We start from the raw sequence: 22,585 nt of genomic DNA on the forward strand, positions 1-22,585 counted from the left end.
CCATTCACAATAAAGACACAACTGGATTACATACTTATTATAAATTTCTGACAGATGGCAGTAAAGGATCTTATTCCAACAAAAATTGCACATCATGACAATTTTTCAAGAGATGGCAGGCAGTTAAGTGTCTGGGGAGGGAGCACCCTCTCCTAACCTAACACACAAAGGTGCCATGTGGACCAGCTGCAGCTCTGGGCACAGATCTGAAAATCTGGTGGTTTTGGTTTTCCCTATGAGGTAGATGAGTTTTATGAGCACAAGGGGGTTGGAGGGAGCAGGAGAGAGAAGCCACTGTTGAGACCTGGAGAGAGGGCTGACCAGGGAAACGTGGATGGTGAAATTATTTGGTGGCTCAAATCTGCTAGAGGCACAAGGTCCTCATAGGTGTGGAGGTGGCGTGAGCCTTGGAGACACACATGCATGTGCGTGCGCGTGCAGGTGTATGTAGAGATATGTAGAGATTATGTATACATATGAGTATATCAGTGTGCATGTGTTTTTTTTCTTAATTTTTATTGACTTTAGAGAGAGGAAAGGAGAGGGAGAGAGATAGAAACCTCGATGAGAGAGAACATCAACTGGCCACCTCCTGCATGGGGATTTGGCCCACAACCTGGGCATATGCCTTGACTGGAAATCAAATTGGCAATCTCCTGGTGCATGAGTCGATGCTCAACCACTGAGCCACACCGGCCGGGCAGTGTGCATGTGTTTTGATGTATGTTTTCATAGCATATAGAGGTCTAAGGGTGCAAAACTTGATACATGTCTGAAAGTAGGTATAGATGTACACACAAGTCTAGGCAGGTGTAAGATGTTGCTATGTTATACCTCCTTGAGTGTTTTGGTTTGGGCTAAAGCCCCAAATGAGAATAATTGAAGCTCCACATCCCTACATTTAAAGCCAGATGCTGAATCATTCATGCAGGCTGTGCTGAGGGGGCAGGCTGTGACTGATGGAAATTTCGGCCTCAATTCCCAAACCTTTCCTGAATTCATGCCTTTTGCTATATAACTGCAGCTTCTCTCACAAAAGGTGGAGTGTATTTCCCTGGATATTGGCCTTGGATTAATCTGAGTTACTTATACCAACCCTGGCCGGTTTTGCTTAGTGGTTAGACCATTGGCCTGTGGACCGACGGCTCAGGGGTTCAATTCCTGGTCAAAGGCATGTACCTGGGTTGCAGCTTTGATTCCCAGCCATGGTGGGGTTGTGTGGGAGGCAACCAATCAACTCACATCAGTGTTGCTCTCACTCCCTCTCTCTGTCTCCTTCCCTCCCTCCCTTCCACTCTCTCTAAAGTCAATGGAAAAATGTCCTCGGGTGAGGATTAACAACAACAAATATATATATGTGTGTGAATATATCTATATATGAGCAGATGTGAAAGAGACTTGAAATGTGCCCGCAAAGTGGGGTTTGCCCTTTTTTTTTTTATCCTCACCCGAGGACATTTTTCCATTTTTTGTTCAGATAGAGTGGGAGGGAGAGAGAGGAAGAGAGAGAGAGAGGGAAACATCGATGTGAAAGAGACACACCGAGTGGCTGCCACCCGCTCGACCAACCAGGGCCGGGGACAAACTGCAACCGAGGTACATGCCCTTAGCGGGAACCAAACCTGGGTCTCTCAGGACCGCAGGCAGACGCTCCAACCGCTGAGCCAAACCGGCCAGGGCGGGGTTTGTCCTTTTGTGCTTCTGCCACCACCATGAGAAGAGTATGCCCTGGCTAGGGTAGTGATTCTACAAGCACCCTTTGGCTCCAGGAGGAGGGGTAGGACATTGAAAACAGAACCAGACAACTTGAACACTCATGAATGAGAACGAATATGTATTATTGTGTGCCACTGAAATAATGTGCTTGTTTGTTACACAGTATTATTGTTATAATAGCTGACATACAGAAATTGGTACCAAGAGTGGAGTGTGTTAGCAACAAAAATATATAGCATTGGCTCTGGGACCAAGAGGTGAGCAATAAGTAAAATGTTATAGTAAGCTTGAAAAAAGGTAACCCATATCATGTAGAGATGAAATGTTTGGTAAAACTGTCAATCTACAGTAACTTGAAGAGAGTTACATGGATTTGGGCAGGATAGTTTCCAGTCAAAATGTTGAAAGCAAAAGCTGGCGCCTTTGGGTACATTTGATAAAGACTCATAAGAAAGAAAATTCATAAGAGAAATAGGGAATGCCCTGGCCGGTTTGGCCCGGCGGTTGGAGCATCAGCCTACAGACCAGAGAGTCCTGGGTTCGGTTCCCACTAGGAGCACGTACCAAAAAAAAAGAAAGAAAAAAAGAAATAGGGAGTGTCACAGGGTAGAGAGTGTTTAGAGGGGATATAGAGGGCCCAGAACTTGCTGAGTTGGAAAAGAAATCTGTCAACTCCAACTTCTCCTGCTAGTAAATCATTCTCAATTTAAGATACAAATCAGCCCAGCTAGAGTGGCTCAGTTAGTGGAGTGTTGTCCCATGCATTGAAAAGTTGCCGAGACTTCCGGCAAGATGGCGGCGTAGGTAAAGGCAGTATCGCGTCCTCCCACAACCACATCAAAGTTACAACTAAACTACAGAACAACCATCATTCAAAACTGCCTGAAATCGCCCTGGCCAGTTTGGCTCAGCGGTTAGAGCGTCGGCCTGCGGTCCGGAGAGACCCGGGTTCGGTTCCCGCTAAGGGCACATACTTCGGTTGCAGCTTGTCCCCGGCCCTGGTTGGTCATGCGGGTGGCAGCCACTCGATGTGTCCCTTCACGTCGATGTTTCTCTCTCTCTCTCCCTTCTACTCTATCTGTACAAAAAATGGAAAAATATCCTCGGGTGAGGATAAAAAAAAACAAAAAAAAAAAAATGCCTGAAATCAAGCTGAATGGAAGTCCTACAACTACGGAATTAAAGAAGCAGCTGCATGAGACTGGCAGGAGGGGCGGCGGTGGATGGGCTGGTCCCACACCCACATGTGGCGGATAAAATCAGGAGGCTACCTCAGCTGGGAAGGTCCTCCCTGAGGACTGAGGGGTCCCCATCCCACACCAGATGCTCCACTCAGGGTTCCAGTGCCAGGAAGAGAAGTCCCCATAACTTCTGGCTGGAAAAACCAGCGGGAACTGAGGCTCAGGGAGGCTGAGGCGGCTGGAGTCCCAGGCAGCTCCTTAAAGGGCCCGTGCACGGACTTATCGGACTCTCTCCCTCTAAGCTTGGATGGGAGGCAGCTCGAGGGATGCCAGAGACATAGAGGGAAGAACTGAGCTGTTTGGCACTGGAGCGAGGGCTGGAGAGGGGGCTTTCTCCGGGACAGACGTGCTGTCGGAGGCCTTTGTTCCTTTGGAGAGCCCTTCCCTGGGGCGGCAGACAGCCGCCATATCTGGGACTCCAGCAACCTGGCTCACACTGGTAGCCCCGCCCTGGTGATTCCCCGAGGCCCCGCCCCACCCAACTTTCAGGCCCACCCAAGCTGGTGCCAGTTGGTTAACTATAGGATTGGCCTGTCTTGGATTCTGCTTCAGGTTTTCCTAAATTCTTTCAAACAAGCAGCATCTGGTCTCAGCTAGTCCCATACCTCTTGTTAAGTAATACATAGAGACAAATACAGGGAGGTAGTCAAAATGAGGAGACAAAAAAACAGGTCCCAAATGAAAGAACAGAACAGAACCCCAGGACAGAACCCCAGGAAAAGAACTAAGCGAAATGCAGAAAAGCAACCTAACAGATGCTGAGTTCAAAATACTGCTTTTAAGGATGCTCAATGAACTTAGTGAGAACCTCAGCAAACTTAGTGAGGGCCTCAAGAGCATAAAAAAGGACCAGTCAGAAATGAAGGAGGCACTAACTGAAATAAAGAATAATTTACACAGATTCAATAGTAGAGTAGGTAAAGCCAAGAAGCAAACCATCGATTTGGAATATAAGAAAGCAAAAAACACCCAATCAGAACAGCAAAAAGAAAAAAGCATCCAAAAACATGAGGATAGTGTAAGGAGCCTCTGGGACAACTTCAAGCGTGCCAACATTCACATCTTGGGGGTGCCAGAAGGAGAAGAGAGAGAACAAGAAATCGAAAACCTATTTGAAACAATATGGCAGAAAACTCCCCTAACTTGGTGAAGGAAACAGACATACACGTCTAGGAAGCACAGAGAGTCCCAAACAAGATGGACCCCAAGAGGCCCACACCAAGATACATCATCATCAAAATGCAAAAGGTTCAAGACAAAGAATCTTAAAAGCAGCAAGAGAAAAGCAGTTAGTTACCTACAAGGGAGTTCCCATTAGACTGTCAGCTGATTTCGCAAAAGAAACTTTGCAGGCCAGAAGGAAGTGGTAAGAAATATTCAGAGTGATGAAAAGCAAGAACCTACAACCAAGATTACTCTATCCTGCAAAGCTGTCATATGGGTGAAAAAGGTGAAGGGATTAAGAATTATAAATTGGTTGCTAGACTGACAAACCTCAAAAGGAAGGGGGGGTTGGGAGGTGGGAAGAAATAAACCAAAGAACTTATATGCATATATGCACAACCAAGGGACACAGACAACAGTGTAGGAAAAGGCAGGAGGGGGGTAGGAGTGGGGAGGAGGGGGTCAATGGGGGAAAAATGAGGAACATCTGTAATACATTCAATAAAGATATAATTTAAAGAAAGAAAGAAAGAAAGAAAGAAAGAGAGAGAGAGAGAGAGAGAGAGAGAGAGAGAAAGAAAGAAAGAAAGAAAGAAAGAAAGAAAGAAAGAAAGAAAGAAAGAAAGAAAGAAAGAAAGAAAGAAAGAAAAGTTGCCGATTCGATTTCCAGTCAGGGCACATACCTGGGTTGCAGGTTCAATCCTTGGTTGGGAAACCCACAGAAGGCAACTAACTGATCAATGTTTCACGCGTAGATGTTTCTTGCTTTCTCTCTCTCTCTCCCTCTCTCTCCCTTCTTCTCTCTAATCATGTCCTCAGGTAAGATAAATAAAAATAAATACAAAATTTTAAAAAAGATACAAATCAAACCAAGGACAAAGAATAAAGATGAAACCAAGGTCACGGACAGATAAGATATAGCATGTGGACCAGATCAAATCAATAGTGTGGTTGTAACATCTTTTATTAATACTCTAAAGCCGTGGTTCTCAACATGTGGGTTGCAACCCCTTTGGGGATTGAACAACCCTTTCACAGGGGTCACCTAAGACATAACAGTAGCAAAATTACAGTTATGAAGTAGCAACAAAAATAATTTAATGGTTGGGAGTCACCACAACATGAGGAACTGTATTAAAGGGTCGCAGCATTAGGAAGGTTGAGAACCACTTTAAAGTCTAAAGTAATAAGGTCCTATCTCATAGATGCTCTCGGTTACTCAAAAGGGCTTCCAGAAAGCTTAAAGAGGTTGGCCCTATAGAAGCATGATATACCTAAAGTATTCATAATTTAATCTAGAGAGATTGGCATGACTCAAAAATAATCGTGGGTATGGTTTTGGCACATGGAGTTAAGTGGAATCAAACAGGAAACCTATAAAGTGTTTCAGGTGGGTGCATGGTCAAAACTATGATAAGCTTAGACAGAAGCAAACAACACCATTCAAGATGTAAAAAGACATCTGGGTCCCTAACTCTCTTCAGGGAGAAAGCAGGCTAAGAAAGTTGTTCCAACTGCCCAAAGGGCACATTCTTCAATGTTCTCTTCAGAAGTGGCCAAAAAGGCAAATAGAAAAGAAAGGGCTTTCAGAGAGCCAAGAGCTACGGGGAACAATGGATTAGGGAGTCAACCCCAGGTAGTACAGCTTGGGCCTAATCAAGGGAAATTTCCTAGAGAATTCATCCAACACTTGCCCAGGACTTCAGAACTGCCACAGATCAGTAAGTTTCTGAATTCCTTTCCCCTCTTCTGAACAGGAGTAAGAATTAGAGTTATCCTGTCTCTGTTCACCTATGTATGCTAGATGTGTGGGAGTTGGGGATGGGAGGCGGATACCTTTTTCTTTAGATTTTAGGTTACTCGATCAAGAGGAGTCACATCCAGACATGACATAGGTCATGAGATCTTGATGTTATGATTGGATAAGACTTGGGGGTGGGGGTGGGCGGTGTGTGTGTCCTGAGGATAAGCATATTTTCTAAATCAATATGGATGAGAGAATGGACTGTAGTAGACTGAATTACTGGCCTTGTATCTAAACCCTTTGCCATATAAATATAGTTTCTGACACGAAGGTGGGAGGGTACTCCTTCATCTCTTGTTTTTGAGCTCGGTCATATGACTTATTTTAGTCAATAGAATTTTAGCAGATATTATGCCAGCAGGGGCCTTGAAGTGTGCTTGTGTAGTTAGGCTAGTTCTCTGGCACTTCTGCCCTCACCATGAAAACATGCCCCGGGTAGGCCAGTGATCCCAAGAAGACCCCGTGGCCCCAGAAGCAGAGCTGTCCCAGCTGATTCACAAACTTGGGAGCAAGAAATATTAACTGTTGTATCACACCACTTTTGTGGTTGTTTGTTGAGCGTGTACTACTCTATTAATAGCTAACCAATGCAGGGACATAAACAGTTCTGAGACATGTAGCCCAACACCCATCCTCAGCTCATTCATGAGTGATTTGGGTTGGGGGAGATTAGTGATTGAGAGTTTATTTGAAGAAAGCTGCTGGGGTGCTATACGTCCTCCCTGGTCCACTTTGTACTTAGAGAACTTCTCATGGGCCTGATGATGTGGCTACTATGGATCTGTAGAGGACTGCCTGGAAGAGCCTGGCAGGGACCCCCTGGATTTGGAGGCCATAGAACCTGGGCCTCAACACCTGCTGGGAGACCTCTGAAATGGAGAGGCTGGCAGGGCTACCTGTGTGCGACAGCAGGTCTAGAAGGAAGACTGTAGCAGACCAACCCATACTGTCAGAGTGATGCGAGGCAAAGGCCTCATCTCACATGGGTTATGTGGGAGCCAAGGAAGAAAGTAGGGCTGGAGTTGTCTTCAGAGAATTCTGCCCAAGGGTCAGGTCCCCTACCAAAAAGAGGCTGAGTGGAAAGGAGAGGGGCCACTGAATAGAGAAGCTGAGGAGGGAGAAGAAGCAGTGGGCTGGAGAGAGACTGCCCATGCCAGGAAAAGAAGGCACCACATGGGCCCTGCAGGATAGGAGAAACTCCAAAAGCACTGCCTAGGAGAAATAGCCAGCATGTGGCATCTGTCATACAGAAATTCCCAATTCCAGACAACATCTGCACTAAATACCTCCTTCTCCCACCTGGAGGGACCAGAAACAGCCACTGGAGAACAAGGAACAGAGAAGACACTGACCACCATGACCAGCTGAAGGTGCATGAGATGCTGAGGTAGACGAGTCTGAAGTTTAAAATGAGACCAGACTGAACTCTTATTTTTTAATCCTCACCTGAGGATATTTTTCCACTGTTTTTTTTTTAGATAGAGTGGGAAGGAGTGAGGGAGGTGGGGAGAGAGAGAGAGAGAGAGCAAAACATCGATGTGAGAGACACATCGACTGGTTGCCTCCCGCATCACCCCAACCTTACCCCAACTGGGCTGGGGATCAAAGCCGCAACCAAGGTACGTGCCTTTGACCAGGAATTGAACCCACGATTCTTTGGTCTGCGGGCCAATGCTCTAACCACTGAATCAAACTGGCCAGGCCCAGACTGAACTCTTAATACCTGAAAATAAGGCTGTTCCTTAAGGTCCAAAAGTGACTAGAAAAGCTCAAGTCTCTGCCCATATGTCACCCAAGCAACAGGGAAACAAAGTAAATTCTTACTCTGCCCCCCTGCAAAGACTAGTTCATTCAGTTTCCTGTGTATAGTCTATCCACAGGATTCAGGTTCACTTATGAACATCAAACACCAACTGAGTACTTGAAACAGCTGGCTCTCTTTTGACAACAATCTAACCCCAACTGCCTTCAGTTGTTAGGAAGCTCAGAGTCCAGTCTGAAATCAGTGATAACAACTACCACTTGTCAGCTCCTACTGTGTGCAAGGCTTTGATAAACACTTCCTACACTCAGTCTTAATTTCATCTCCTCAAGAGCCCCCTGGGGTCTGGCTTATGCCCCAATTTATTTATAGATGGGGAAACTGAGGCTCAGGGAGGAGAACCAGCTAGCCAGAGTAAGCCCAAAGAGCATGCGCTCGCTCTCTCTCTCTCTCTCTCTCTCTCTCTCTCCTAAATCAGATATTGTGCTATGATTTTCCTTGGTCTTGATTTTGTTGATTTTCATGGCTTGTTCTGTGATACCGGTCTCTTTTTCCTCTGATCCTGCATGGGTTATCGTCAGAAGATTTAGAACAAATATCAGTAAGGGTAGTTTGTCCCTGATTGTGAATACAAGAGAAACATGCAAATTCAATACAGAGAAGGATCAATGCAAATCCCATCCTCTCCCAAGAGGCTCTGCCTTCCTTATAGGTTCCTGCCCTCCCCATAGGTTTGCCTACCTGAACTAATCCAAACAGGTAGGTAGAGCTTCAGTGAGCCAAGCCCACCAGTAGGTGGCTGCTCTGAGCCACCGTCTGGACAGCCAGGGGCAACCAAGTACCATCCCACAGGCTGGCGCCTTCTCCAACCTTCTCACCCAGGTTAGTGCTGGCATCTGCCTCTGTGACCCCCACATGAGCAACAGTTGGCCTGCTGGTGGGCAGTTCAGCCCCAAAGGCCTCCTGATTTTGCTCCTAACCATCCTTCCCATGGTGGCCAGCCCACCACAATTCCTCCCCAGCATTTCCCACTGGCTGCCCCTCCCCTCAACGCGGTACTCACTCGGAAGCGTGCGACTGTTGCTGAGGCTACTGGTGCTGGGTGGTGGGGAGAGGGACTGCAGGGAGACACTGTCCTCTTCCTGCGAGCAGCCCGCCTGGATGGCGCGCAGGTAGCTGTGGCTGCGGGAGCGGAAGTAGCTCGGCAGCGGCAAGTCAAGCGCCTCCGCCGCTGCCGACTCTGCTTCGCTGCAGGCCGACTCGCAGGCCGCCTCATACTGGTCGCTCAGATCCGCCTCCCGTACCTGTCCAGGCAAAGGCAGGTGTCAGGGGCCAGTTCTGCCCACCCTACAGGGACAGGCAACTTTGTGGTCTGCACAGCTGCATGGCTGTTGAGTCTGTGGGGCCTCAACTCAACCCATCCTCCCCTCCCCTTCACATCTCATTCAGAATGGGGTGAGCAATGGAGCCCTTGGAAATGTACAGCTCCTCTCACCTCTCAGGGCCTCGCTTTACCCATCTCTACAATGGAAGAGAAACTATTAAGGATAATTTCTATGATATTAACTAGTTATATTTGTGTGTCCACACTGGACTGATAGATTTTGAGGTCACATATGAATTCAGTTGGGGAAAGAAGGCTATAATCAATTAGTAATGTCTTCCCTGAATGTTGGAATGGGGAGGGGGTACCAATAGGTGTGACAGATATTTATTATCTTACAATTTACCATCTAGAAAATGGGTATAGACCAAATTTTATAGGATTATTGTCAAGATTAAATGAGATAATTCATACCACGTGCAGTGAGGGGGTACCCAGTGAGTAAGTGGCAGAATCAAACACTCCAAATGTATATTTAAGGAAGATTAATCTAGCCCTGATATACAGAGTGGATATTGAGGAAAGGGTCTGGAATGGAGGCAGAGGCCAAAGATGAAGCTAATGCAATAGTCTGGTGAGAGAACATAAGGAGAGGGTAGTGGCAGTGAGGATTGATTAGTAGTGCCTGGCATAGGCAGAATGGAGAATGTCAGCATGGTTGCTATTTGTCCTCTCACATCTAATTCAACCTCATGTAGATGAGATGACTGATGAAGAACCTATAAATCTGCAGCCGGAGGTGTGAGCATAGGGGGACCTCACCATACATACGCTCTCCAAGGGTTCTGGAAGGGTCTGTCTGACTCATGTTTCAGACCATGTTGGTAACTGGGGATCACAGAATCTAAGCTGAGTCAGCTGGCCAAAAAGGGACACTGGGTGGAGGTCCTGGGGGAGGCCTGGGGGCGATAGGGGAGGGGCAGAAGTTGACACTACACCATTTGGAGGAAAAGATGGAGTTGAGCCTGAGCCAGTTCTGCTCTGGGGCCAGGCTGCGGACCTCAGGCCATCACTATTCTCTGGGTCAGTGTTTCTTCACCTAAATAAAATGGAATGCCTGTGTACTTGTCTGATGCTGCATCAAGTAAAATGACATCACCCAATTTGGAGCATATGTTTGGAAAGGTCTAAATCTGTGCTGTCCAATGCAGCAGTAACTAACCATGTGTGGCTATTTAGGTATAAATTAATTAAAATTAAATACAAAATTCATTTCCTTACTCATATTTCACTTGCTCATGCTACCTTATTGGACAGTGTGGATTGCAGAACATTTCTATCATTGCAGAAAGTTCTACTGGACAGTGCTGATAAATTAAAAGGCAGTGTGGCATATTCAAAATTCACAGGGAGGGGATATTAAAGAGATAGTTGTTTATCTTCCAGAGCTGCCACCTGGAGTATACTGAGAGGCCCTTGTGACAAGGGCAGTGAGGTCTTGCTTTGGGACTACACAGTCACGGCATTGTCCTGGAACTAGACTGCCAAGGTTTCAATCCCTGGTTCATCATTTCCTCACAATATGAATGTGGGCAAGTCAGTCAACTGCTCCGTGCCTCAGTTTCTCCATCTGTAAAGTGGGGGACAGAATTTATTTTCAGCCTTTTGGCTAAGATCAAATGTATAAAATAAAGGCTAGTTATAGACCAAATTGTATAGGATTGCTGTCAATATTAAGTGGGATAATTCATATCATGAACTTAGAATAGAGTCTGGGAGAATAAGTACCTGTTAACCTGTACCTAGTATTATAGGCAGCTCTGTGGGGTGAGTACAAGGATTTGTAAATGTTGGTTAAGATGCTCGCAAGCTCTGCTGGGGGTCACCTAGTCAGTGCTGATGGCCTGTGTATCACTGAAGACACACTGTGTGCCGGGAACTGTCCCGGGGATTGCCTGGCCCACTGTGGACTCCCAAAGAAAGACCTTCAGGAATAATGTGTTCAAGGGGCACTATAGCCCTGGCTGGTTTGGCTCAGAGGTTGGAGTGTTGGCCTGTGGACCAGAGAGTCCCGGGTTTGGTTCCCACTAGGGGCATGTACAAAAAAAAAAAAAAAAGAGGCACTGTGACATGAGGGTGGGAGGCACATAAGGCACCCACATCTGGCACCAGGAAATGTGGTTTTGCCCCTGTAGGACATGGCCTTAGACAAGTTCCTTGCCTACTCCTGGCCACAATGGGGTTGAGCTCAGAGCACCTTTCCTGCTCTACTTTGTGGTCTTGGGGCTGGAACATGGGAGGGAGGAAAGGCCACTTCCAGGGGGCAGCTGAGTGTGCAGGGGACAGGGGCACTCCCGGCAGCCGGACAGCGCCAGGACTGGCACCACCTCCACCAACTTTCATAAAATTGAAAAGTCTCTGCATTCAGAAAGTCCCAACATTTCAAAATCTTTAGATGCCCCAAAAGGAGAAGTCAGGGGATCTGGGGGCTGGGACCTGGAGGTCAATACCACCAGCACCTAGCCTGTCCAAATCAAATCCGCTCAGGCTTTTCCCAGCTCTGGGGGAGGTGAGGAGGGAGGGAGCCAGAAGCCTCTTCAGGGAACGCTTTCCCCTATTCTGGGGTTATTTCTTACCCCATTCATAAAACCTCGCTCATTCTTTCCTATTTTGGGGAAGAAGAAACTGAGGTACAGGGGTGAAGCAATAGGGTCAGGGTGTTGAAGGTCATGGTTCCAACATGAGCCTAGACTCCATCTTCACTGGAGGTGGCTTTCCTGGTGCTGGCTCTGCTTGTACCTGCCCAGGCTGGGAACCAGTACCACTCAGATGCCAGGGCTAAAACCCAGCCCTGGATTCTGGGATTGGGGTACGAAAGAATGGCAAGCATACTGACCTGCTGTTCATGGCCAAACAACTGGGGGATCAGGGAGGCCTGTCCAAAAATCTGCAGAAAGAGAGGGGGAGGGTTATGGGGAGATCAAGGCTGGGGCTGGGGTGGGTTGGTTCAGGCTCAGCTGCAAGAGAACTTGTGGCTTGCTAGTCTAACCTCCTCCTCAGATTGGCTGAGGCCCAGGTGCTAGGACATCTCACTTGGCTTCCTCCAAGGATGGGAGGTTCACTCCTTCTGGGGACTTATAACCTGCATTTACATGTCTTTCCTTGGTCTGGCCCCTGGCACCATGATGCCCTATCTGCTGCTTCTTACCTGGGCAGGCAGCCCCCAGGATCTATAGATTAGGGACAGAACCCAGAGACTCTTCTTCCTTGGTCAGGGCCTGCACAGTTCAATGCCTAGTGGGAGGGAGGCTCCTTCTGGCAGTATTCAAGGCCATGGAGACACAGCTAGAGCTGGCAAATCTCTGACTTTGAGGCCACATATGTGGCTCAGGTTGCTCAAGCTTCTAGGGGTTTTGGGGGTTTAGAGGACCCTAGGCTAGGAGAGAGCTGGGGTTGGGCAGAGGGTAATAGGAAAGACTTGCTGGAGTCACCAGCCTGGCTGATACCTTGTGCCTTTTTGTGTAGCCAAAAGACAAAAGTGTTCCAGGTGCCAGGGCCAGGCAAGGCATGGAGATGGGTGTGGGAGAGAGAGATAGACCTACCCAGAAAGAAACATGGAAATGGGATACACTTCAGAGTCGGAGAAAAATGTGAATGAGGCAAGAGAAAAACAAAGGGAGACATACAAACAGGAAGACTGAGAGCTGAGAGAATGTGATAGGATGGGAGAGACAGGGAGGGAAACCATTCATTCAGCAAATACCTACTTGCCCTGTGCCAGGTGCTGGGGACACTGTGGGGAACAAGACAGCATGGTCCCCACCTGTAGGAAGCTCTCAGTCTTAACAGCAAGACAGACATTAAATAAAGAAGCAAACAAATGTTACTCTAGATAGTGGTTAAATGCTGCCAAGAAAATGAAGCAGGCTAACAGAACAGTGCCCTGAGGGCGCCTTTACATGAGAGGGCAGCCCCCTCTGAGGAGGTGACCTTTGAGCCCAGACCTGAAATGCAGGGAAGAGTCAGCTGTGCAAAGATTTGAGAAGAGTGTCCCTGGGAGAGGGAGCAGCAACTGCAGTGACCTGGGGCAGGACTAAAATGTATAAGGAGCAGAGAAGAGGCCAGTGTGACTGCAGCAGGGTGAGTGACAGAGCAAGTTGAGATCATGTCCCAGAGGGAGGCAGGACCTCACCGGTCTCAGTAAAGACTGGTCCTCACTGGGGTGAGGTGAGAGCCATGGGAAGGTTTGGAGTAGGGTATGGTGTAATCTGGCTTATGTCTTTCACTGGATATTTCTTTTCTTTAAAATTATATTTTCTTAATTGACTTTAGAGAGAGAGGAAGGGAGAGAGATAGAAACATTGATGAGAGAGAATGTCGATTGGCTGCCTCCTACATGCCCCCCACTGGAGATCGGGCCCACAACCTGGGCATGTGCCCTGACTGGGAATTGAACCGGTGACTTCTTGGTGCATGGGTCGACGCTCAACCACTGAGCCACACCAGCCGGGCTGGATATTTATTTTCTTTAAAAAAATTGTTGTTGAGAGAGAGAGAGAGAGAGAGAGAGAGAGAGAGATTTGTTGTTCCACTTATTGATACATTCATTGGTTGACTCTTTATGTGCCCTGACCGGAGATGGTATGAGGATGATGTTCTAACCAACTGAGCTACCCGGCCAGGGCCTGACTGAAGTCTTTTACAAGCTCTCTCTGGCTTCTGAGAACAGTCTGGAGGTGGCAGGCATGGAGGCCAGGACAACTGTTCAGGTGAGATTTGGTGGGGCCTGGATGAGGGTGGCAGAGGTCCCTTGGTTGGGGTACTCTATCCTTCCCTACACCTGAGGTCAGTCTCCTTGGTTTGGGAATGAGAGTGCTGAGGGTGGGGGCCTGGGAAAGGCTTGGCCAGGCTAGGAATAATAGAGTGTTGAGGAGTTGGGGGTTCCAAAGTCTTCTGGCTCTAAGTGGTTCCATTAGTCTGGCCATGGGACTGTACACAGTGTGACCTAGGGCCTCTTCCTGACCAGAGAGAAGGCTAGGTCTGCACCTGGCTGTGCTCGCTGCCTTGCTGTACTACTACTGGCTGATGCCTGATCTCTCTGGGCCTTGTTTCCAAAGCCACACCAGGCGGGGAACCCTCAGGTCTTGACTAGTCTCACCTTTGCAAACTCTAAAGTACTCTGCACCTGGCACGGGCTGGGGTCCAGAGCTGGGTCTGACAGCCCTGGATCCCTGCCCATCTCCCTCCTTCGAGCTGTGTGACCTCACCTTTCTGAGCCTCAGTATCCTCATCTGTGAAATGAGGATATGAACAATAATGCACCCTCTGGGGGTGGCTGTGAGTATTCAAGGAGCTGAAAATGAAAAGTGCAGCATGGTATGCTTATGGCTGTTAGTAGTCCAGAGTGGAGAAGCAACTTGGGTGAGGTCACACAGCAAGATGACAATAAGAACCATAAAGGTAGCTACCCTTTGCTGTGCACTTCATGTTCATTATCTCATTGATTCCTCACGATCCTTTGAAACAGGAATTCATTACCCTACTGTGGTAAATTGGGAAACAGGCTCAGGGAGGAGACTTGTTCTTAGTTCCTACTGTCAGTGACAACACTGGAACCCAAACCCAGATCTCCAGTTCCCTATCCTCAGGGCTCCTGGGTCTACAGCCATAGTGTGGGCCCTCCCTCAGGACCCACAGCTTAGGCCATGCAATGTCAGGCCGTGTGACTCCTGTCCAGCCACAGGACAGTCAGTGGGGCAGAGAGACAGACACAGATAGCTTCGAGAAGAAACAGTAAACAGAAGCACAATGCAGACCACTCAACAGGGGTTGGACCTGGATGACTGTCCTCCTGGGTGGGAGCTGGGGCTCTGCCAAGTGCACTGACCTTCTGGCTGCCCACCACCCTCACCTGGCTGATGCAACTGGAGTCGTTGAGGCTGTCGCTGATGGGGTTGTAGTCTTCCTCCCAGCTCGGACACTTGGAGGGCAGCAGCATGTCCACAGAATCCAGGCGGTCCAGACTCCTGGTGGGAGTGTGGAGGAGACAGGGCTCAGCCCACCCATTGTTCAGCCTGGGAAACAGGCTCAAAGGTGAAACGACTACCCAAGGTCATACAGTGGCAGAGGGAAAACTGGAAGTCACTGGTAATGATGGTGGTGGTGGAGGGGCAATGAGCAAGGGAAGCACTCCCAGCTCTTGGAGGCCTTGTGAGGCTGGAGGGTGCTGGAGGCCCTCACCTGTCATGTCCGTCACAGCCATGAGGTGGCAGCACAAGCTTGCTTTTGACCAATTCAAACCTGAGGTGGCCCATACCAGCTCAATTCTACAGTGCCCTTCCCTTCAGGTCTGGGGCAATTCCAGGGGCTGGACAAATAGGTGGGGTCAAGAACCACAGCACTAACCTCAGATAGTTTTGGCACAATGTCCAGATGGCCTCCACCACGCTCCTAAAGACTCATCAATCCTCCCCCATGGTCCCTACTCTTCAGTCTTTCTCACATCTCCCTGACACCCCCCCTCCCCTCACGGCTCTGGGGATAAAGTCCAAGCAGCCAACAGCTCAGGCTCTTGATATAAACGGGCTTGGATTGGAGTCCAGCTTTCTTGCTGAGTGACCCTGGACAAGTTTAAGTGTCAATTTCCTCACCTATTAAGTGGGAACCACACTGCCCGCCTGCTGGGGCTGTGATGAGGATTCAGTACACTGGGGCAGTGGACCCCAGATTATAGCAAGTGATAAAAAAGTGTGCCCATTACTATTACTGTTAGCATTATTATTGATTTCCTCTTTCTTATTCATGACCTCTGCCCCGGTCCTGACCACCTCTCCAACTTCAATGCCTACTGGTCATTCATAAAATGTAGGATCTCTGGCCTAAAAGGGGGTCTTAGAGATCATTTCGCTCAGCCCTCTCACTTAAAGGTGGGGAAACTGAGGCTCAGAGAGGGATTGACCTGGGAATGGCCAGTGGTATACTGAATTCCTCCCTGCAGGCCATTCCCTGCCTTCTGTCCCAGCCAGTGAGACTCGTGGCTTCTCCCCTCCCTGCCTCAGCCCTGCTGTCACCTGACCTGCTCTGTTTTCTCTCTCAGTCCTCCCAAACTACCTCCTCCATGAAGCCTTGGTTCATGCCCCCAGAAGTTGGAGAGCTAGAACTAAATTTGCTTTCTTTAACTCTTCAGAGTCTTTCTTTCGTTGGTTTCTGACTTGCTTTCTTTTTTCTTCCTCAGGGACTTTGAATCCCCTATACCAAGTTTCCCATTTTGTACTTATTCGATAGACTTCTGTAACTTGCCACACATTCCTTTCTGTGCTAATTCCCATGGTGGCTTCTGCATGTGAAAGCCTCATCTCTCTCTCTAACATTTAAGTTGCTACTTTCTGGGTGCATGTGTTTCATTTGTTCATCCTGTCACTAACTGTTCCAAGTCTTAAAGCAACAGGATACGGCTTGGACAGTGAAATTCCAGGCAGGGGGATGGGACAGGTGAAGGCTGTCTATCTCCCTTTGACTTCTGGATCCTCCCTCCTTCCCAATCTTGGAGCTCACCACAGGCATCAATTACAGGGGCATGGGCAGAGGGGCCTCTGACCTTTCCTGGGTAGTGCTGGCATAAGTGGTGGGCTTGGTTCTCCTAACCTGGAGTAGAGTGTTCCCTGGGGCAGTTCCCCTGTGAGAGTGGAACTCACCTGGGATGTGACTCCTTTGGGCAGGGTTTACCCGGGCCAGTCACTCTAGACAGGCTCTCCTGGTTTACCAAAGGATGAGGCTCACCTGTGACCAGAACTTGACTGTGAGGGGCTTATGAGGTGGTTCACCCAATGGAGGGGCTCTCCAAAGTCAACTCATCAAAGTGCACGGGCCAACCTAAGGACGAGGGTCTCAGGAAGGGGGCTAACCTGACGATGGGTTCACCTAGGGGGCCGGGATCACTGTGGGCATGGGTTCACCTGGATCAGAGGCAAGATTCATCTGTGGGACTGGGCTCTCTGGGGGCAGCCAAAAGGGAGGAAGAAGAGGTTCCCAGGGATGGGGCTTAACTGTGAGGGGCTCACCTAGGGGGTACGGCTTGCCTGTGAGAGGGCTGCTATGAAGCAGAGCTTGAAGAGGCTTCTCCTTGGGAAAGATCCTGTGCGGGCGGGGCTCACCTGAAGGGGAGGGGCTCCAATGGAACCAGGTTAACTTGTGGGCGGGGTTCCCACGGGACGGGGCGCACTTTAAGGGAGAGGTCCATTTAGGGAGCAGAACTCACAATTGGCCAGGGCTTCTGGTGGGCGGGGCTTCCAGGGGGCCGGGCTGAGGTGTGAGCTGAGACCTCCTGGGGCCCGACTGGGGCTGCGGGGCAGGGCTTGCTTGGGGGCGGGACTCTGGAGGGAGGGACTGCGCCGTCACCTGCGTGGGTTACTCTGCTCTCCCAGCGACTGCTGCGTGGCCCTCAGGTAGCTCTGGCGCCGCGCCGCAGTCTTGGGTGAGGGCTTGGGGCTGCCGCCAGACTCGTCGCTGTCCTCGTCGCCCATGGCCTTGATGTAGCTGCCGCTGCGCATGCGTCGGCACGGGATGTGGCCCTCTGCTGTGGTGTCTGCGTCGCGCGGGGACAGCAGTGCGGTGCTCCACTCGCCGCCGCCGCTGGGCACCTGGGGATGGGCGGAAAGACCTCAGCACGCGTCTAGGGAACCGCCGGCCGCTCAGCCTCCGGCTCATCACCAGGGACAGAGCTCTCTCGATGCCCACCCGAGTTCTGCCCCTGACACTGGGTACTGCCATTGAAGCCAGCCAGCAGCCGGGCAGAGTCTGGGGCTGGGGAGGATATCTGGGTTCCAGAGGCGGCTCTGCCACAGCTTCACTGTGGATCTTAAGCAAGTCCCTGCCCATCTGCCACCTCAGATTTCTCCATGGATCATAGGCTGGATGTCCCAGCAAAATTGCCGAAGGCTGTATATTCACAAAGGCCTCCATTGCAGCTACCTTGCTGTATTCCCATCACTTCCCCTGCTATCTCAGAGGATGGCGTATGATCCCACTGCAGAGATGAGAACAGCAGGCCTGAGAGAAGCCCCCAGACTTGAGGCCAACAGCCTGGCCCTAGGATGGGAGAGAAGGACGGGTCAGAGGACCCTGGCACATCAGTATGGGGGTAGGATCCTCTAAGCCAATCACAATCACAATCCCATATCCCACAGGTCAGTAAACTAAAGTACTGGAGAGATGCTTTCAGGGTGGAGCAGCCACTTGATAAGCTGGAAAAAGGGCTCAGTTTTCCCATCTGAACCTCAGGGATCCCACCTCTGGAAGGGCAAGTGACATCACAGCTGTGAGGGCAGCCCTAGTCCCCAGTGGTTAAGGTGGCAGAAACCAACAGAGGGCCACCTCTGTCCTTCCAAGGCCAGGCTCTGCCAGCTGCTCCAGGGCTGCACCCATAGCCTACACCCTGCATTCATCTAATACACACAGACATGTACACACCATGGATATTCACCTTTCAATGAATGAGTATGCACATCTTATACATGCACCTAAGCCCCAGTACAGAGTAAACAGGTCTCGTCATGGGTACACAGCTGAGAGCAAACATACTTTCCCATACACACCCATCTCACCAAGGATGAACCCTAGCAGCCTCTACATCATGTGTACACCCCCTCAATGTGTACACAACATGAATACAGAGCATACTCACACACCTTACATACATACTAGCTACCACTGACTGCATGACACATCTCAATATGTGCCTAGCTCATCATGTCCTCACCTCAACACATAGAGAGGGCACATCCTCACTCGGTCTAAACTTCACCATTGGTGCCCAGGTACACATGTTTCTCAGTGTACACAACATATCTATTCTTCACCAGGTGCACAAATGCACACTCCCCAAATCACCATGGTTGCAGATACCACATTCTTCCCGGTGCCCACATTGCCAATAGCCAATTACCAGTTGAGGGAGGGTCCCCGTCTGGGACTCTCACCATAGGGGTTCCCTTCAGTCTTCCCAAGCCCACTTTCCCAGCTGACTACCGTCAGTCACAGAGTCTGTACATTTTACCCCCCAAACCATTTGGTAGTCCAGCCTCCCTAACTCTACCTGTCCCTTGGGAAGGTGGCCTTGTATACCTCTGCTCAAAATCTGTTGCTACCTCAGCCCCCACCCACCCGCCTCTCCTCATACAAACAACCTCGGGGCCTGCAGGGCCACCCTTTCATGGTGTTTCTGAAGCATTTTCACATGATCAGACAAACCATACCATTCTGAGAGAAAGCCAGGTCACACAACACTCTTACTTATATTTCTAAACTAGGAAGTGAATTGAGAGCCACAAAAGCCTTAACAATATAAAGTACTGCCTAGATTTCATTTTCTCCCTATTAAAAAAAAAATAGCCTTTTCTCCCTTAGTCTCACTGTCTTTGGAATTTTATATAGAATGACAAGAACTCAGGGCTTTGCCAGACTTTGATGTTCATCTGGTTCAAAATGCATGTAATGTGTTCCCAAAGGTTGGCCAGGCCTGCATTGGCATACCTGCCGCCCCCATGTTTGCCAGCTCACTACCTACAGAAGCAGCCCCTTCCATTTTGACATGTACTAAAATCCACTTCCTGTAACTTCCACCCACATCATGGGCTCTACCACTCTCCCTGTCCTTGAGAAACCTGGGGGATGTGCAGTGGACGAGATGTCTGAGTCTTCTGCCACTTGCCTTGAGTATGGCATTGGTGCATACGTGCCTCAATAAACAGTCACATTTGAAAGAATAAAGCTAGTGCCCCAAACTGAGTTAGGGTCTCTGCACTCCTTTAGCCCTCCATGCTTATCTCCAGAACGTTCTGCTCACACTGACATGACTGTTCATGTGTCTTTCTCACCCAACATCCTGATAATCGGGGCTAGGTCTTATTTATTTCTAGCCCTATTCATTTAAGTGTCCATCTGTTCATCTACCCCTCTCTCCTCTCGCATTTTCTGAGCAATTCCTCTATGCCAAACCCTGTCTTGGGCCACTGGGACACACAACTGCACCAGATATGGTCCCTGTCCTCAAGGAGCCCCCAGTCTGGTGGGAGTAGCAGGCAGGAAGCTGGCAATTAGAATGCCATGCAATTAGTCCTATTAGGTTGGTAGATGGCACAGCTTCCAGATTTGTCTTCTACAGGGCAGGGACATGTTCTAGTCTCTACTCAGGGCTGGTCTCAGAAGGGTCCTAATCGATGTCTGCTGAGAACATGAGCAGTGGAAGGAATCCCCTTATGAGCAGCCACCACCAGTCACCCATTTCCTAGTGAGTACAGAGGCCTGAGTGAAGCAACTTTCCAAGTGAATCTGATACCGTTGGGCCTCACAACTCTGTCTTCCTCATACCACTCACCCCACCCTGACCCTGGAAGGGACCCACCTGCAAGTAGTGGTAGGCTAGACCCTGGTGGCAGGATTTGGATTTTAGCAGGCTCTTATCCAAGGTGGCCGAGGTCTTCTGGCAGACCTCGTGGGCATGGCTGAGGGTCAGCGTGGACCAGGAGCCCCGCTTGACATAGTTGGTGTCGGTGCCCACCCCAAGGCTGGGGCAGGAGGCTGGGGGAGCTGGCGGGGGTGGTGGGGCAGTCAGCTCAGCGGTATTGTTCTTGGCGGCTTTGAGCATGTGCCCACTGATGGTGTTGTAGGCGTGCATAAAGTAACGTGGCTGGCTGCGTTCTGCCTGGCGGCCTAGCGTCATTAGCCCAGAGGCTGGCCCACTGCTGCGGAAGGCACCACCCTCACCGTCCAAGTTGTCATCAGAGCTCCACCAGCCTGAGATGTTGGAGCGGCTGCGCCGTTTGGGCTCCCCAGCCTTGGCCCGCTCCTTGCTCTTGGCCCTCCGGCCCTTGCCGTCCTCCAAACCACCTTTCTTGCTGCCATTGGCACCGATCTTGCCTGCCGTGCCCTCCAGTGAGGGTGCCTTGGTGAAGAAGAGCCTCTGGACTGAGTGTACCAGGTGGCGGATGCGACCGGGACTCTCGCCACGGGCCTTGGCCTCACCGCGGGGGAACTGGAGAGTGCTGAAGCCATCACGGTGGATAGGCAGCTGCTTCTCAAACTGGTCCAGGAGGTTGGCGGGCAGCCGGTTGATCTTGGTAGCCTGGGCATGGCTGGGGAAGGGGCTCTCCTCTGGCACCTCGAAGTGGGAGTTATAGTGGATGCGGGGGAAGGTACTGCTCGGTGGTGGCAGCTGGTTGTTGAGTGGGAAGAGACTGTCCCCTGGCAGAGCATTCTGCCCAGGGAAGCGAGCCTCGCGGGCAAAGGCCTCCGTGGGCGACAGCAGGTAGGGGTTGCGGTCAGGCCCTGTAAACAGGGGCTCATGTGGTGGGTCCAGGCTGTCGGAGAGGTGGCGGGGGCGGCTGTCACCGAGGCCTTTCATGATCTCGGCCCTTGGGGCAGGGGCCGTCACCCTAGCAGGGTGCCCGGGTGGCCTCTCCCGGGCAGCAGCTATCCTGGGGAGAGAAGACAGAAAGGGGTCAGCTAGATTTGAAGGGGACAGGGTGCAGGAAGGTCAGCCAGACCCCCACAGATGTCAGGGTTGAGAGGGTTTCTGAAGAGTCCTGGCCTGCCCTTACCATTGTGGGGCGAAGGACAAGAGTACAAATGAAGGCCCACACACCAAGTGTAGAAATAAAAGTTACAACTCAGGCCAACAAACTGCTAAACAAAATACGTTCTACTCTCCTACCTTGACACACATATCTTCATAAGGTTCAAACTCGGACTTCCTGGTCTCCTCCGAATTCCATGGTGGAATGTGGTGGAGGAGGCTGCCTGCCCTTTTCCCTCCCGACTCTGACTCGGTTCCTCACCATAAGGAGCCACACTCCAAGCTCATTCTACATATTCCCCAAACAGCCACCCCTCAAGCCTAGGGATGGTGCCATTGGCAATGTAGGTCACCCATGAGAAGATCCCAGGCTGGCCCTGGAAGTAAGGGCCATTTGGACAGGGAATTCCAGTGTCCCTAGTATCGGGAGTATGATAGAATCAGAGGACGTAGACTCCTGGTGGCTATGTCCACTTGGCCCCTGAACACTCTTAGCTTCATGGGGAAGAACATGATCAAAAGATTAGGGCCCAGGGCAGGGGACCCTGTTTCTGGGGTCTGAGGACAGTACTGCCAACTCTTTATTTTAGCAGAGGAATCCTTACATCAGATGTAACCCCGCTGTAAAAACCTGCTCTATCCTCAACAAGAGTCTACCAGGTGTGACCTCTGGGCTGAGATGCTGGGGGCTGCAGACATTGGAGAGGCCAGTAAGCCCACTAGCCCATCACCTCCAACTGAGACGAATCAATGATGGCCAGCCTGGAACAGAGTTCTCAGAGTCAATACAGGAGCATGTGTATCAGGACTGGGTAGAGAGGGCAAAGCCTCAGGAGAGAATGCATTTAAGTGGAACCACCGTACCTCAGTTTCTCCATCTGTAAAATGGGGGCAGTTGGACTAGTTGGGTCTTCCAGCTGGGACCATTCTGGAAATAACAGTCTCACACTTAGGAAAGTCCCTTTTCTTTCTGAGTCTCAGTTTTCTTATCTCTACCATGGAG

At 50.0% G+C, this 22,585-nt stretch overlaps 1 protein-coding gene across 3 annotated transcripts in view; it reads right to left on the reverse strand.

Annotated features, from left to right (window-relative positions):
• DLGAP4 (DLG associated protein 4) overlaps nucleotides 1-21,484 on the reverse strand; it is a 105,423-nt gene extending 83,939 nt beyond the window's left edge. For 2 of the 3 annotated variants that reach the window (XM_036244219.1, XM_036244220.1), the window contains exons 1-5: nucleotides 20,413-21,484; nucleotides 17,409-17,650; nucleotides 14,923-15,037; nucleotides 11,908-11,958; nucleotides 8,751-8,991 (exon numbers count right to left, since the gene is read on the reverse strand). In XM_036244219.1, the coding sequence (XP_036100112.1) occupies nucleotides 8,751-8,991; nucleotides 11,908-11,958; nucleotides 14,923-15,037; nucleotides 17,409-17,650; nucleotides 20,413-21,411 (1,648 nt within the window). In that variant the 5' untranslated portion in view covers nucleotides 21,412-21,484. The remainder of the gene's footprint in view (nucleotides 1-8,750; nucleotides 8,992-11,907; nucleotides 11,959-14,922; nucleotides 15,038-17,408; nucleotides 17,651-20,412) is intronic. The other variant, XM_036244221.1, reaches the window with a different exon arrangement.
• Nucleotides 21,485-22,585: the final 1,101 nt, after the last annotated feature.

The sequence above is a fragment of the Molossus molossus genome, unplaced genomic scaffold (assembly GCF_014108415.1).
Source record: "Molossus molossus isolate mMolMol1 unplaced genomic scaffold, mMolMol1.p scaffold_m16_p_6, whole genome shotgun sequence".
Taxonomy (NCBI): Eukaryota; Metazoa; Chordata; class Mammalia; order Chiroptera; family Molossidae; genus Molossus; species Molossus molossus.